Source organism: Zea mays, chromosome 1 (genome assembly GCF_902167145.1).
Source record: "Zea mays cultivar B73 chromosome 1, Zm-B73-REFERENCE-NAM-5.0, whole genome shotgun sequence".
Taxonomy (NCBI): domain Eukaryota; kingdom Viridiplantae; phylum Streptophyta; class Magnoliopsida; order Poales; family Poaceae; genus Zea; species Zea mays.
In genome coordinates this window covers 251,973,229-251,989,109 of record NC_050096.1, presented here as the reverse complement: position 1 = coordinate 251,989,109, position 15,881 = coordinate 251,973,229, and the positions used below count along the sequence as shown (strand labels likewise).

At 50.7% G+C, this 15,881-nt stretch overlaps 1 protein-coding gene across 1 annotated transcript in view; it reads right to left on the bottom strand.

Annotated features, from left to right (window-relative positions):
- LOC103645429 (11-beta-hydroxysteroid dehydrogenase A) overlaps nt 1-12,911 on the bottom strand; it is a 28,104-nt gene extending 15,193 nt beyond the window's left edge. The window contains exon 1 of the mRNA XM_008668483.3: nt 12,723-12,911. Coding sequence (XP_008666705.1) covers nt 12,723-12,908 — 186 coding nt within the window. The 5' untranslated portion in view covers nt 12,909-12,911. The remainder of the gene's footprint in view (nt 1-12,722) is intronic.
- Between the last annotated feature and the right edge of the window lie 2,970 nt (nt 12,912-15,881).

The window sequence follows — 15,881 nt, the reverse complement described above, 5'->3', positions numbered from 1 at the left end:
CCGGAGTTGCAGCGCGCCACGCTGGTTGGTTGGCCTCCGCGCAAGGCTCCCTCCGGCGGGGGGCCCAAGCGGCACGGGCTGTCATGGGGCAAGCCTCCCAGGTCGACCCTCCTGTTGGAGCGGCCATCATGCCGGGGGAGGCCGTTGACGCGGCCGCGGCCCCGAGCCCGCCTATCTTGTAGCCGGCGCCGACATCGATTCCTGCCGGGGCCGTCGCTGATTCGCCCTCGGAGCCGCCCGTCACCCCTGATGTTGAGATGGCTGAGGTGCCTCCACCCCTGGTCATCCCCTATCTCCCCATTTTTGACCATGAGGAGGGGGCGGTCATTGCTGCCGAGGTCGGTGAGCGGAGGCTTGTCACCTTGGCCGAGGAGAGGCCCGATACGTCGACTGCGGTGGCACCCGATGCACCGACTGCAGGGGGACCCGATGCCTCGGTCGCGGGGCACGCAGAACCGTGGCCCGTCTTGGGGAGGAGCGGCCTTATCCCCATGCAGCTCAATCCCAATGAGTGGTGTGGGCAGCCGCTCCTGTTCTGGAGCCGCGACACCTCGGAGCCCCTCCTTTCCCTTAACGATGAGTTGGAGGAGCAGTTCCGGGATAATTTCCGTGAATATACCGAGGCGGCGATGAGGTCGCTTCGGACGACCATGGAAATCCTTTCTAGGGACGTTCCCAGGGCTTCCAGGTAAGGATTTAGACGTAGACCTCGCATGATCAGGGCATTCTTTGTGATATCCTATTTTCTCTCTCAGGAGCTCGTGGACATGAGCACCGCTAAGTCGCTGTTCATCCGTCGCGAGAGCGACGTTTAGGAGTCGTTGCGGTCCCGGTGGGCCGCGCTTACCGAGGCCAATGAGCGCCTCGCCCAATGGAGCGCCGAGGTGGCGGACCTTCGGCTGCTATGTGATAAGCTGAAGTCGGAGGCAGCGGTGGTGCGGACAAAGGCGGCGTCGGCACGAACGGAGGCTTCGTCGGCATGTGAGCAGGTGGCTTCCCAAGCCGAGGAGATGCAACAGCGGCAGCTGGAGCTGGGCCAGGTCACCAGTGAGCGGGACCAATTTCGGAGCCAAGCTACCGAGGCCGTGAGCCGGGCAGAGGCCCTTAGGGGACAGCTGGCTGAGGTCACGGAGCGGCTAGCCGAGGCGACCGCTCGGGCCGGGACCCTTGCGGAGGGCCTGGCCGTGGCCGTCGGGTCTGCCTGGTCTGCCCAAGCCATGGCCTCGCAGCAGCATGCCCGGGCCGAGGGTATGTTTTGCCCGCTTTGTGATTTTGTTTTAGCTTCATTCTTCTCATATCTGAAGAATATTGTCCGGCTGTCTTCAGGGTTCGAGGCGGCTCTTAACGAGTCCGTCAAGAACTGCAAGGCGCTTGCCCAGGCGGCTGAGCAGAAGGAGGCCGACCGCATGGCCATGTCCGAGGCCATCTCGGCCTTCTGTCGGACCTTTGGCCTCGACGACATCCCCTCGGGCAGCTCCCCCCAGAGTTGCCTGCGGGCCTTGGGCGGCCACGTGCGCAGCAGACTCCGCGGGGCGCTACACCGCGACGTTAGGCGGGCCTTCGCTGTCCTTGCTTCCCACTATGATGTGGATTTGGAGCGGGTCAGCGAGGGCTACTGCTTACCCGACGAAGAGGAGGCCGCCCTAGCCGAGGTCCAAAGGCTTGATGCGGCTGCTGAGGGCCCAGGCGCGGTGTTGGCTTCCTTTTTTGAGGTGGAGATCCTTCCGCCTGTGTCACCGTCCGAGGCCGGGTCAGATTCCGCCGCGGGTAGGAACGACGCCGAGGGTGCTGCTCCTCCCCCTGCCGACACCTGAGCCTGTGGGGAACAGTTTATTCTAAGTATGTGTATGTTTCTTGCGGCCGCTGAGGCCTAAACATTTTTAGTGTTAGAGTATAAAGCTGCGTTTCTTTACTCTTGTTTCGAGCGTTAGGACTTGTTCGGTAGCAGAATCACTTATCCAAGCGCGAGTTACTTTTCGCGGAAGGTGATGGGTGAGGTATCCGTATCCTGGAGGCGTAGGAGTCCCTTGGCTCGGTCGGCCTTGCCGTTCGAGGTCTCTCTCGCTCGTTTTTAGGATTCCGTTATCGACATAGTCGAAAGGCACGAAAGTCGTTTTGGTAGAAAACTTTTCCGAGGAAAATTTTGACGCAGAGGGGGTTCCCCCTTCTAGCCCCCGAGGGAGGGTCGGTTTTTGCTAAGGCAAGGCCGATCCTCCCTTGACAGTTAGACTTTTTATTTATACATGTAAAGGGACCGAGATACATGAACGACTTGAAACACTTTAAGGGTAAAAGCGACGTAGTTGTTCGATGTTCCAAGCGTTGCTGTAGACCTCGCCTTGATCGTTGGCCAGCTTTTATGTCCCGGGCTTCAAAATTTTGGCGATGATGAACGGCCCTTCCCAGGGAGGAGTAAGCTTGTGGCGCCCTTGGGCATCTTGTTGAAGCCGAAGCACCAAATCTCCCACTTGGAAGCCTCGGGGCCGAATCCTTCGGGCGTGGTAGCGTCGCAGAGACTGCTGATACCGCGCTGAGTGTAGTAAGGCTACGTCCCGAGCCTCTTCCAGCTGGTCCAATGAATCCTCTCGGCTGGTCTGGTTGTTTTGGTCGTCGTATGCCTTTGTCCTCGGGGGGCCGTATTCTAAGTCCGTGGGTAGGATGGCCTCGGCCCCATAGACTAGGAAAAACGACGAGAAACCCATGGCCTGGCTTGGCATCGTCCTCAGACTCCAAACCACCGAGGGTAGCTCTTTTATCCACCGCTTGCCAAACTTGTTGAGGTCGTTGTAGATCCTGGGTTTTAGCCCCTGCAAAATCATGCCATTGGCGCGCTCCACCTGCCTATTTGTCATTGGGTGAGCTACGGCTGCCCAGTCCACATGGATGTGGTGGCCTTCGCAGAAGTCTAGGAACTTTTTCCCAGTGAATTGCGTGCCATTGTCAGTGATGATGGAGTTTGGGATCCCAAAGCGGTGGATGATGTTTGTAAAGAACACCACCGCCTGTTCGGACCCGATGCTGGTTAAGGGTCGGACTTCGATTCACTTGGAGAATTTGTCGATGGCGACTAGCAAGTGCGTGAAGCCCCCGGGTGCCTTCTGCAAGGGACCGACGAGGTCCAGACCCCACACGACAAACGACCAAGTGATAGGTATTGTTTGTAGGGCCTGAGCGGGCAGGTGCGTCTATCTCGCGTAGAATTGACACCCTCGGCAGGAGCGTACAATCCTAGTGGCGTCGGCCACTGCGGTCGGCCAGTAGAAACCTTGTCGGAAAGCGTTTCCTACGAGGGCTCGAGGTGCTGCATGGTGACCGCAAGCCCCCCGAGTGTATTTCTTGTAACAGCTATTGTCCTTGGGTGACGGATATGCATCGTTGGAGAATGCCTGAGGGGCTGCGGTGGTACAACTCTTTTTCATCACCCAGTAAAACGAACGACCTGGCGCGCCGAGCCAGTCGCCGAGCTTCGGCCTTGTCGAGGGGCAGCTCTCATCGGAGGAGATATTCCCGGTACAGGGTCTGCCAGTTTAGGTTTGGTGTGACCCCACTCTGCTCTATCTCGACGTGCAGGGCCTCACCCTCGGCAGCCGAGGGTGGCTGGGCCGAGGTCTCCTCGGGCTCGGGTGCGTCGTTGAGTTTGACGGATGGTTGATATATGTCCCTGGAGAAGACATTCGAGGGAACCGTCGTTCGTCCCGAGGCTATTTTAGCCAGCTCATCCGCGGTCTCGTTGTACCGTCAAGCAACATGGTTGAGTTCCAGCCCATAGAACTTATCTTCCAAGCGCCGAACTTCGTCACAGTAGGCCTCCATTTTTCGATCGCGGCAGTGAGAGTTCTTCATGACTTGGTCAATAACGAGCTGCGAGTCGCCACGAGCGTCGAGGCGCCGAACCCCTAGCTCGACGACGATGCGTAACCCGTTAACCGGGGCTTCGTATTCGGCCACATTGTTTGACGCCGAAAAATGGAGGCGTATTACATAGCGCACATGTTTCCCGAGGGGTGAGATGAAGAGCAAGCCAGCACCTGCTCTGGTTTTCATAAGCGACCCATCAAAGTACATGGTCCAAAGTTCCGCCTGGATTGGAGCTGTCGGCAATTGGGTGTCGACCCATTCAGCCAGGAAGTCTGCCAAGACTTGGGATTTTATGGCCTTCCGAGGGGCAAATGAAAGTGTTTCCCCCATGAGCTCCACTGCCTATTTTGCTATCCTACCTGAGGCCTCTCGGTACTGGATGATCTCTCCCAGGGGGAAGGATGACACCATAGTCACCGGATGAGACTCAAAGTAGTGTCGCAGCTTTTGCCGTGTTAGAATCACTACGTACAGTAGCTTCTGGATTTGCGGGTAGCGGATTTTGGTCTCGGATAGCACCTCGCTAATGAAGTAGACTGGCCTCTGGATGAGCAGTGCATGCCCCTCCTCTCGTCTCTCGACTACGACCGCAGCGCTGACCACCTGAGTGGTTGCGACTACGTAAATCAGGAGGTCTTCTCCCGCAGCGGGGGGCACCAAGATGGGCGCATTAGTAAGGAGTGCCTTTAAGTTTCCGAGGGCTTCTTCGGCCTTGGGAGTCCAAGTGAAGCGCTCGGCCTTCCTTAAGAGGCGGTACAAGGGCAATCCTTTCTCGCCAAGGCGCAAGATGAAGCGGCTCAGAGCCGCATGGCATCCCAAGACCCTTTGTACTCCTTTTAAATATTTGATGGGTCCCATGTTGGTGATGGCCGCGATTTTCTCCGGGTTGGCCTCGATGCCTCGTTCGGAGACAATGAACCCTAGGAGCATGCCTAGAGGGACTCCGAAGACACACTTCTCGGGATTGAGTTTTACGCTCTTCGCTTTTAGGCACCTGAATGTCACCTCAAGGTCAGAGAGGAGGTCGAAGGCTTTCCTTGTTTTGACAACGATGTCATCGACGTAAGCCTCGACCGTTCTGCTGATGTGCTCTCCGAACACATGGTTCATGCACCTCTGGTATGTTGCACCTGCATTCCTCAAGCCAAATGGCATAGTAGTACAGCAATACATGCCAAAAGGTGTGATAAAAGAAGTCGCGAGCTGGTCAGATTCTTTCATCTTGATTTGGTGATAGCCTGAATAGGCATCGAGGAAAGACAGGGTTTCGCACCCAGCGGTGGAGTCCACAATTTGATCGATGCGAGGCAGAGGGTACGAAACCTTTGGACATGCTTTATTTAACCCAGTGTAGTCTACACACATCTTCCATTTCCCACCTTTTTTCTTTACAAGTACAGGGTTAGCTAACCATTCTGGATGGAATACTTCTTTGATGAACCCTGCAGCCATTAGCTTGTGGACCTCCTCGCCTATGGCTCTACGCTTTTCTTCATCAAAACGGCGCAGGTGCTATTTCACGGGTCGGGCACCGGCTTGGATGTCCAGTGAGTGCTCGGCGACATCCCTCGGTATGCCTGGCATGTCCGAAGGACTCCACGAAAAAATTTCGGCGTTTGCGCGGAGAAAGTCGACGAGCACTGCTTCCTATTTGGGGTCGAGCTCAGAGCCGATCCTGACTTTCTTATCGGCGTCGTTGCTGGGGTCGAGAGAGACGGACTTAACCGCCTCGGCTGGTTCAAAGTTGCCGGCGTGCCGCTTCGCGTCGGGCGCCTCTTTGGAGAGGTAATCCAGGTCGGCGATGAGGGCTTCGGACTCGGCGAGGGCTTCGGCGTACTCCACGCATTCCACGTCTCACTCGTAAGCGTGGCGGTATGTGGATCCGACGGTGATGGTTCCCTTGGGGCCTGGCATCTTGAGCTTGAGGTACGTGTAGTTGGGGACGACCATGAACTTGGCGTAGCACGGTCTTCCCAATACCGCGTGATAGGTCCCCCGGAACCCAACTACCTCGAAAGTGAGGGTTTCCTTTCGGAAGTTGGAGGGAGTTCCAAAGCAGACGGGCAAATCAAGTTGCCCAAGGGGCAGGACACGCTTGTCGGGGACAATCCCATGAAAGGGTGCTGCACCGGCGCGGATCGTGGACAGATCGACCCCCAAAAGCCCTAGGGTCTCAGCGTAGATGATGTTGAGGCTGCTGCCTCCGTCCATGAGGACCTTGGGGAGCCTAGCGTTGCCGATGACAGGGTCGACGACAAGCAGGTACCTTCCTGGGCTTGGTACGCAGTCGGGGTGGTCGCCCTGGTCGAAGGTAATGGGTTTGTCGGACTAGTCTAGGTAGACTAGCGTTGCTACCTTCACCGAGCAGACCTCCCGGCGTTCTTGCTTGCGGTGTCGAGCCGAGGCATTCGCCACTTGCCCACCGTAGATCATGAAGCAGTTGTGGACATCTGGGTACTCTTCTTCCTTGTCGCCTCCTTTCTTGTTGTTGCCTTGGTCCTTGCCACCCTCCGCCGAGGGTCTAGCCTTATTGAAGTAACGTCGGAGCATGTCGCACTCTTCAAGGGTGTGCTTGACGGGACCCCTGTGATAGGGCCACGACTCCTTGAGCATCTCATCGAACATGTTGGCCCCTTCGGGAGGTTTCCGAGGATTCCTGTGCTCGGCAGCAGCGACGAGATCCGCGTCAACGGTGTTGTGTTTTGCTTGCGCCTTCTTCCTGATCTTCTTCTTCGTGTCGCGCTGGACGGACGCCTCGGGGACGTCTTCCTTCTGGCTTCCCTGAGGCTGCTTGTCCTTCCGGAAGATGGCTTCGACCGCCTCCTGACCAGAGGCAAACTTGGTGGCTATGTCCATCAATTCGCTCGCCTTGGTGGGTGTCTTGCGCCCCAGTTTGCTTACCAGGTCTCGACAAGTGGTGCCGACGAGGAATGCTCCGATGACGTCCGATTCAGTGATGTTGGGCAACTCGGTGCACTGCTTTGAAAACCGCCAGATGTACTCTCACAGGGATTCCCCGGCTACTGGCGGCAGCTCCGGAGATCCCATGAGTTTCCAGGGCACACGTACGTACCTTGGAAATTTCCAGCGAAGGCCTTGACTAGGTCGTCCCAGTCAAAGATCTGCGCAGGAGGCAGATGCTCCAGCTAGGCCCGGGCAGCGTCGGAGAGGAAAAGGGGGGAGGTTGTGGATGATGAGGTTGTCGTCGTCCGTCCCTCCCAACTGGCACGCCAGCCAGTAATCCGTGAGCCACAACTCCGGCCTTGTCTCCCCTGAGTACTTGGTAATGGTAGTCGGGGCCCAGAACCGGGCTGGGAACGGCGCCCGTCGTATGGCCCGACTAAAGACCCGCGAACCTGGTGGTTCGGGCGAGGGGCTCCGATCCTCCTCACTGTCGTAGCGTCCTCCGCGTCTGGGGTGGTAGCCTCGGCGCACCCTTTCCTCGAGGCGGGCTCAACGGTCGCGGCGGTATTGCTCGTTGCCGAGGCGAGCCAGGGCTGCAGGCGTCCTGTCTCCTGTGAGCTCGGTGTGGACCGAGGCCTCCCGCATGTGTCGGGAGGACGCTGCGTGATGCTCCGAGGGGCATCCTCGCCTTCGGGAGGTAGAGCTCTCGGCTCGTCGGGCTGCGGCATTTTCCAGGAGGTCCTTGAGTTTGCCCTCGATACGTCACCCCTCGGTGGTGGATGGCTCCGGCATTATTCGAAGTAACATCGCCGCTGCAGCTAGGTTCTGGCCGGCCCCGTTGAAGGCCGGAGGCAGCCCTGCCCTGGCATCGTGAATAATACGGCGCTGGACGTCCCGGGCCCGATGACGCGCTCCTCCGGCGAGTGCTCGGCCTGCCCACTCCTGCTCGAGGTTTTGTCGGAGCTGCACAAGTCGCCCCATTTCTTCGTCGAGCTTGGCCTGCATCTTGGGGAGTTGCTCGAGCTGTGTGCCCTGACCCCCGCAGGGATCCGGGCCACAGCTAGCTCCCGCGGGATCTCAACGCGAGACGCAGGCACAGGGGCGTCGTCGTTTCCTAGCATGCCGAGGTGGTTGTCTTCGTCGTGATCCCCCTGATCGATGTGGAAACACTCGCAAGTTGGGTCGTAACCCTCGTCATCAAGGCTATGGTCATCGTCAGAGTAGCCGGAGAGGCAGTGGTCACATGCGGATATGAAGTCTCGCATGGCACTGGGATCACGGAGTCCGAGGAAATCCCAACTGAAGTCGGGGTCATCCTCTTCCTCGGAACCCGCGGGTCCGGAGGTTGAGACTACCGTCAGTAGGTCCCAAGTTGACCACATATGGTACCCCGGAAGGTCAGGATATGCCCTTGCGAAAGCGCTCGCCGAAGTGGGGTCGCTTGGTGGATCGAAGATGATCTAAAGGGAACAGGATGGAAAACTGATGGTACCTCCTGGTTGATGGATGGTGGTGAAGTTGCATCGGAGATGGAATGTGTCGTTATCTCAGGTGCGAGACTAATGCCCGACAAGTCCCTCGCAAGGGTGCTGGCATCATCAGTCCGCCTGGGGTTGGCATGTTGCTGGGAAGCGACACCTGTCGTTGTCCCAGGTGCGAGGATAACACCCGATGTGCCCCCGCAGGGGTGCCGGCGTCGTCGACTCGCTCTGGGCCGACAGCCGACGAGGTGCTGCCTCCTGCCTGGCCATGGTTGCTCCGTCTCCTCCTCCTCCGGCGAGGAGGGTGGCGGGGCAAACCCGGGTGTTCCTCTTCCGCCACGGGGAGATGTCGTCGTCGAGTTCGCCTCCGCCAGGCGAGCCGACGACCGTCGTTGTTGTCGTGCTGCGGGGGGAGGAGTACCATGTTGTAGCTGCCGTCTGGGGACATGAACTCGAGACTCCCAAAGCGGAGCACCATCCCGGGCTGAAGAGGCTGCTGAAGATTGTCCATCTGGATCTCAACGGGAAAGTATTGCCAACACGCAGCTGGACCCCTACCTGGCGCGCCAACTGTCGGCGTTTTGGACCCGCGAGGACCCTCAACCGACTAGTGAATTTGACGTTGCGTGTCCCTGCCCAGATGGATTGATGCAAGATGAAACACAAGAGGGGGGATGAGGCTTATATTATCTTGCACCGGGGTGCTCGTAGTAGGGGTTACAAGCTTCGCGAGAGAGGGTTTTGCCTTGAAGTGGGCCGTCCGAGTTAGCCTCCTTCGCGTGCCTTGGGAAGGCCCTGGGCATCCCCTTTTATAGATACAAGGGGATGGTCCAGCTGTACATATGGGGGTGTAGCTATGTGCTAACGTGGCCGGCGGAGAAGTGCTTGAGCCCTGTAGAAGCGTAGCTGGCGGTGCGGCCCTGGGTCCTGCTGACGCATGCAGGGAACCATCATTACCTGTTGCCGGAGTAATCTAGATGTGACACCGGTCTTGTTCCTTCGTAGCCTGAGGCGGCTAGCTAGGGGTAGGGTAATGATGTATCCCCTGTAGCGTAGTCGGTCCGAGGCCGAGGTCGGGCGAGGCGGTGACTTCTCCTGAGGCCGAGGCTGAGGTCGGGTGAGGTTGTGACTCCTCCCGAGGCCGAGGCTGAGGTCGGGCGAGGCGGGGACCTTCTCCCGAGGCCGAGGTCTGGGGTCGGGCGAGGCGGAGACCTTCTCCCGAGGCTGAGGCTGAGGCCGAGGCCAGGGGTCGGGCGAGGCGGAGCTCCCTGTTGCGCCCGAGGCTGAACTCGGGAGAGGCCGTGACTTACTGTTGTTAGTCTTACCCTTGTGGTTGGCACAATAGTCGGAACAGGGTGAATAGTGTTGTTTTCCTGTTAGAACGATCAGTAAAGGGGTGAAGTGACTGCGGTCATTTCGACCTTGCCAACTGAGGCGCGCGCGTCAGGATAAGGTGTCAGGTGATCCCCGCATTAAATGCGCATGCGATACGGTCGGTGGTAAGGCGATTTGGCCGAGGTTGCTATACGACAAAGTTCGCCCGAGCTTAGCCTCGGGCGAGTCGGGGGTGCGCCCACTGCCTGAGGAGGCCCTCGGGCGAGGCGTGAATCCGTCCGGGACTACTGTTCTTGCCCAAGGCCGGGCTCGAGCGAGACGAGATCGCGTCCCTTGGTAGATGAGGCTTTAACTTTGAGCTATGCTTACCAGTCTTTACGGTCTGTTTTGAAGATGTTTTCCAGCCATGCTTAGGAGTATGGGGGTACCCCTAATTACGGTACCCGACACAGGTTAAGCTTTTGGGTTGGATTGGTTGGTGCAGGCAACTTAATATGGTATCAGAGACATAGGTCACTAGTTCAGGATTCGAATCCTGACTAGCACAATTAAATAAAATAACTGTTGCTCGCTCCTATTTCACGTCTGAGACCCAAGAGAGGCTCGATGTGAGGGAGAGTGTTGAAATATAATATTTATGAATTGTCCACCACCTCCTATCAGCTTAAGTTTTTGAGTTTGAACTGATTGGTGCATGCCACTTAATATGGTATCAAAGCCATATGTCATGGGTTCGAATCTTAGCTAGCGCAATTAAATAAGATAGTTGTTGCTCACCCATATTCCACGTCTGAGACCCAAAAGAGGCTTGATGTGAGGAGTAGTTTTGAAATATAATAAGCGAATTGGTCACCTCCTTCTACCAGCTTAAGCTTTTAGGTTTAAATGGTTGGTGCATGCAACCTAATATGGTATCGGAGTCAGAGGTCATGAGTTTGAATCCTAGCTAGCGTAATTAAATAAAATAATTATTGTATGTGACCCAAGAGAGACGGCTTGATGTGAGAGGAGTGTTGAAATATAATATAAGTGAATTGTCTACCTCCTCCTATCAGCTTAAACTTTTAGTTTGAATTGGTTGATGCATGCAAACGGAAGATGATAACCAAACAACGAAACACGTAAGGTTGCGTCATTGAAACATGATAACCAAACACGTATATAAGCCGAGGCCTGTGCCAGACCAAAACGTGGTCGTTGACCTAGAGATGAATAGGTATGGCAACGGGTTTAAAACCCGCGGGTATGGAGATTACAAACTCGTACCCGCGAGATTAATGTTAAACCTATACCTGCACCCGCTACCCGCGACGGGTAGCGTATGTTACCCAAACCCGCTACCCGCGGGTTTATGGCACCCGCAGGTACACCCGCGGGCACAGTCATATAATATATATTTATTAAACTGATAGCACATAATAATAAATATTTATTAACATGATAAAAACATGTATCGATCTTAGCCAAAAGTTCTACGAGTTCGCTGGCGCCTGTAGTCTTCTTTTATATCATTTGATTGGCTCCGCTCGCTCAAAGCTTTCGGGGTGGCACTAAATTGAGATGCATGTGCTCTACAGTCTACACAGACACACACACGCGGGTATGCGGGTTTGTGGGCACGGGTACAACATTTTCATACCCACGAGAAAAAACCCGTCGAGTTGAGAATCAAACCCGTACCTACGGGTATAAACTCACACCCAAACCCGCACTCTATAGGGTTTTTACCCGCGGGCACGCGGGTAAAATGTGCTCGTTGCCGTCCCTAGAGATTAAGATAATAATGAGCTCTAAAATTTATACCTTAAAATTTAAGGATTAAATTAAATTATGATCAAGCTCTACTTTTATTTATTTTTAAACTAAATTAATTTAGAGTCCTGATAAATTATAAAGAAACATTTAGATCATGATCCATGTATCGATACCTTATTTTGGCTTGCACGGCCAAAGTAGGTGGCCCATGCATGCGCAGCAAAATTTGGGGACGGCCAATTTTATTAATCGCCAAAATTGGCCGGCCAATGCTTCGGCGGGACATGTACGGCAATAGAGAGCGACGTACCGACTGCATGCGGGCAACCTTCCTACTGCAAGAAAGCTAGAATGCTACCTTATGTCCTAAAAATAATACAGCTTCAATATTCATGCGAGTCAAACTGCTACATTTATTAACAAAATATATTTACTTATTTAGTGCAACGCTACGTACTTTACATTATAAATGTTAGCGTTTTTAATAGGTTCGATTAGAATTTAAACTGTTTAAGCACTAAAAAAAGAAGTATATTCCTTTTTACAATAATGGAAGGAGCAGATAGCTGTAGTTTCGTTTGAAGGTGTGTGCATGCAGTGCCTTCATTTTTGTGATTTTTTTTATCTAAATGTTTGTGTAGCCAAAATTTACTATGATACTACATTAAGGATTGTTACTGGTTTGGTAGCTAGCTTCTAGCTTGTTTAATCCCAAATAGTTAATAGTTAGTTGCTAAAACAATAGTTAATGTATGTTTAGATTCTTAGCTATATAAATATGCCAATGCAAGTAGCGTCTTGCCTAGGACCACTTCCGAGCTTAGCCCACCTTTGAAATGCGGGAATTTTTTCTGTTTCCTGCGTTTGTTCTGGTAAAAATGAATCGATCCTTGTGAAATTCCATATGAATCCTGTGAAATTCCTGTACATATTCCAAAGGAGAGCCTTAAAATTAGTTGTTGGCCGACTTCTCTACAGTCTTGCATTGGTCTCCAAGAGTCACTTTTGAACTCACTCTCTGTGGCATCATTTAGAGAGAGTTACTTTTTGTACAGATTATTTTTATTTTATTTTATAACATTTTTTATATCTTATGTGCAATCTAGAAAGTATGTTAACCCTGCTCTCTATTTTTGGCTAGCAAGAAATTTAGAAGCGAGGGATATGTCAAATATATAGTTAGAGATCTAGAGTTAAATAAACTGTGTTTGATGGGTTTCCTCCCCAAAAATCTTAATCTCTATCTATAGGGAAAAAGTATAAAGAAACTCTTCGAATTGCTCTAACAATAACACACAGCGTTAGATATAATAGCTAGATCTTATTTGGCACAGTTTACTTGCAAAAACACGTACGGCTACTAGTTGCAAGTACGTACGTTGTACTGACCTCGCCGATGCCGGAGGAGGCGCCGGTGATGAGCACGACCTTCCCTCTCAGGTCCTCCTTCCCGAGCGGCCTGACGAACGCCCGCACCAGCAGCTTCACCGGGACGGAGAGCGGGATGTAGACCAGGATCAGCAGCGCGGCTGTGACGTGCATCAGCACGCTGTGAAGCAGGAGGTGAAACTCCATCTGTGTCTATCTATCCTGCAGAGACGATGATGGACACATCCATATATATATATATATATGGTGGTGTGCTGAGGAACGCTACTATTGTGCCACACCACACGCGGCCCACGCCTCTATCATCTCGCGGTTTTTTTAAATCTACCAAGCCGGCTCTGCTGGCAACGATGCCTCAATTATGTTTGGTGAGCACAACGCTTGCTTCCATATCGCAGTGCATGTTTTGTTTAATTTGCGCGTGTACATGCTGCACTACTTTGCTGGTGCCACCAACAGACCAACTCGATCCAATAGTAAAATCAAAATTGGCTAAAGTTATAGTAGGAGACAAGCTACTCCTGTTTAATAGTTATCTTTTATTTTACTATAAAACACGTTTTATTATTTTTATTTATGCCACATCTTTTCTGTCCAGTTTGTTGCTTGTACGTGACACAAGCTCTTTTCTTTCCTCTCCTTCGTATTAACATTTATTTGGCTATGAAAAATATTATTGACTCGCCCTATAATTCACAAGCGGCGACTCTTAACTCACACTAGTACACAGAGCCTCTATAGTGGCGGTTCTAGAGACGTTTGCACTGGCGTTTTTCAGTGCCCCCAGTGCTAGGGGTCAGTGGAAATCGCGCCAGTGAAAATAGCATTTCCACCAGTGGAAGGCGGTTTTTTTATTTAGCCGCCAGTGGAAGTTTTCCCGCCTTTTTTTAAATTTTCGTACTGAAATTTATATATATTTACACACACAAACATATATATATATATATATATTGATAAACATGTAGTATTGATATTAAAAGCAACATGGAATTAAATTCTATCATACATTTATATACATCAAAGTCTTGTTTACAACCATGTATGCATCACACATTATATACATCAAAGTTTTCACTTAAGCTCTAATAACTATCTCGGCTAAGAGATAGTCTACTAATTTCTGTTAGTATTCTAAACTCTGGCAAAGCTAATGTTCCGGAAGCATCGTGATATTTCCCTTCTGCGGGAATGACCTCTTTCAATATGAATGTGCACAGGTCCTCAACTATGCCATACAATGCACCTAAAGTCAAGTTCTCCGGGCTTCCTTGTTGAAATTGTTGTAAAGGAAGTTTATAAACATCATCTATTTATACTCAATAATAACACATTTGCATCTTTAATGACATAAATACATACGTGACTATTACTAATAATACCTTGCCAGGGTTCGTGATGTATCGTCTGTTCATTCTCATGAACTCGCACACGTAGAACCCACATAGGACCGATCCGGGTGGTTGCTTGTGGCACTACATAACGGGAGATTGGTTATTTAGTTGCAACATTGTCCTATGTACGTACATGTATGATATGTATTCATAAATTCATATACTTACCGACCAGTTATAATGGATGTCTAGTGGCACGCCTTTTTTGGACGTGTCGTACTTTCCACCTCGTAGCTTATAAAACCTAAATGCACTGTGATCTCAAATAGAATCACCATGTTATTCTACAATTCTCATTGATATAAGTATCATGCATAGAAAAGGCTTACATCTCTAAGATGCCGAGGAATTTTGAATAGGCCGAAGGCTCGGTGTGCAAGGAGTCGAGCACCAGCACCTTTCTAACCTTAGGATAAATGAAGAAGCATATCCAGTGGTCCCTGTACGAATCAAACTTGTGATACATGTACTTGGGGGTATATATAGAGGCAAGAGAGATGAATTAGTTTTCTATAATGAGCTGACTTGATTTTTTTTGTAGACTTTCTAACTTGTTTGGCTTCCTATAGAAAAGTCAAAAGTTAAGTAAAGAATTTGTCACTCCTCATGGCTTCACGGGTGTTAGGTTCCCTAACTAAAGTTTACTCTATATCATATCGAATGTTTTAATATCAGTTACGAATATTAATTATAGTCAAATTTCAAAACTAATTTGACTAAACAACGGGAATAATTTATTACACAAAATTAATCCATAATTAGGAAATGATTACTATAGCATCGCAAAGGTCAATCATGGACTAATTAGCTTTAATAGGTTCGTCTTTCCATTTAGTCCTTATTCATGTAATTAGTTTTATGATTATACTATATTTATAGGGTGTTTGAATGTCCTAGAACTAATAGTTAGTTGGCTAAAAATAGTTAGCGGAATTAGCTAGCTAATAAATAACTACCTAACTATTAACTATTTTATCAAAAATAGCTAATAGCTAAAGTATTAGCTAGAGTGTTTGGATGTCTCAACTAATTTTAGCCACTAACACTATTAGTTCTAGTGCATTCAAACACCCCCTTAATACATCTAATTTGCATCAAACATCCGATGTGGGACTTATATATATATATATATATATATATATATATATATATATATATATATATATATCAACTTAAAATACAAAGAAAAACTTCAGCGGTCAAAATAAAAGAGAGATCATTATCTCAAATATATTACAGAAATCACCTTTAAAATGTTTTCTAACATTTCTAGATGCAAAATCATCAATGATGGCTTCAATCAAATCAATTAATTCATGTAAATTTTTAAGATGTTACTTGCTAGAGCAATTAAAAAATGCACATAAAAGTTATTGTGAACCTTAAATAAGTCTTCAACAACTTCAACTTTACAAAGTTCCTTTCAGATACACAACAACCATAGGCACAAATCACAGATCGCATGTCATAAACTCGTTTAAAACGATCTGCTAATGGGTGGCGCCACACTGCAGCCGCTAGGTGATAGGAGACAAGGCACATGAATCGATGTGTGCGCTATGTGAGCAAAGCACTTTGAACAGATTATTTATCGCAAATATCACGTGTAATCTGAAACTAATGCCCTGTTTGGGAGGGTTTCACTTAAAAAATTGTTACTTTGGTTTTCCATCTTCACCATGTAACAACTTCAACAGATTAGTAAGGTGGGGTTCAAGAGTGTTTGGCTTGCACATAGACTCCAGCTTATATAATGCAATCAATTTAT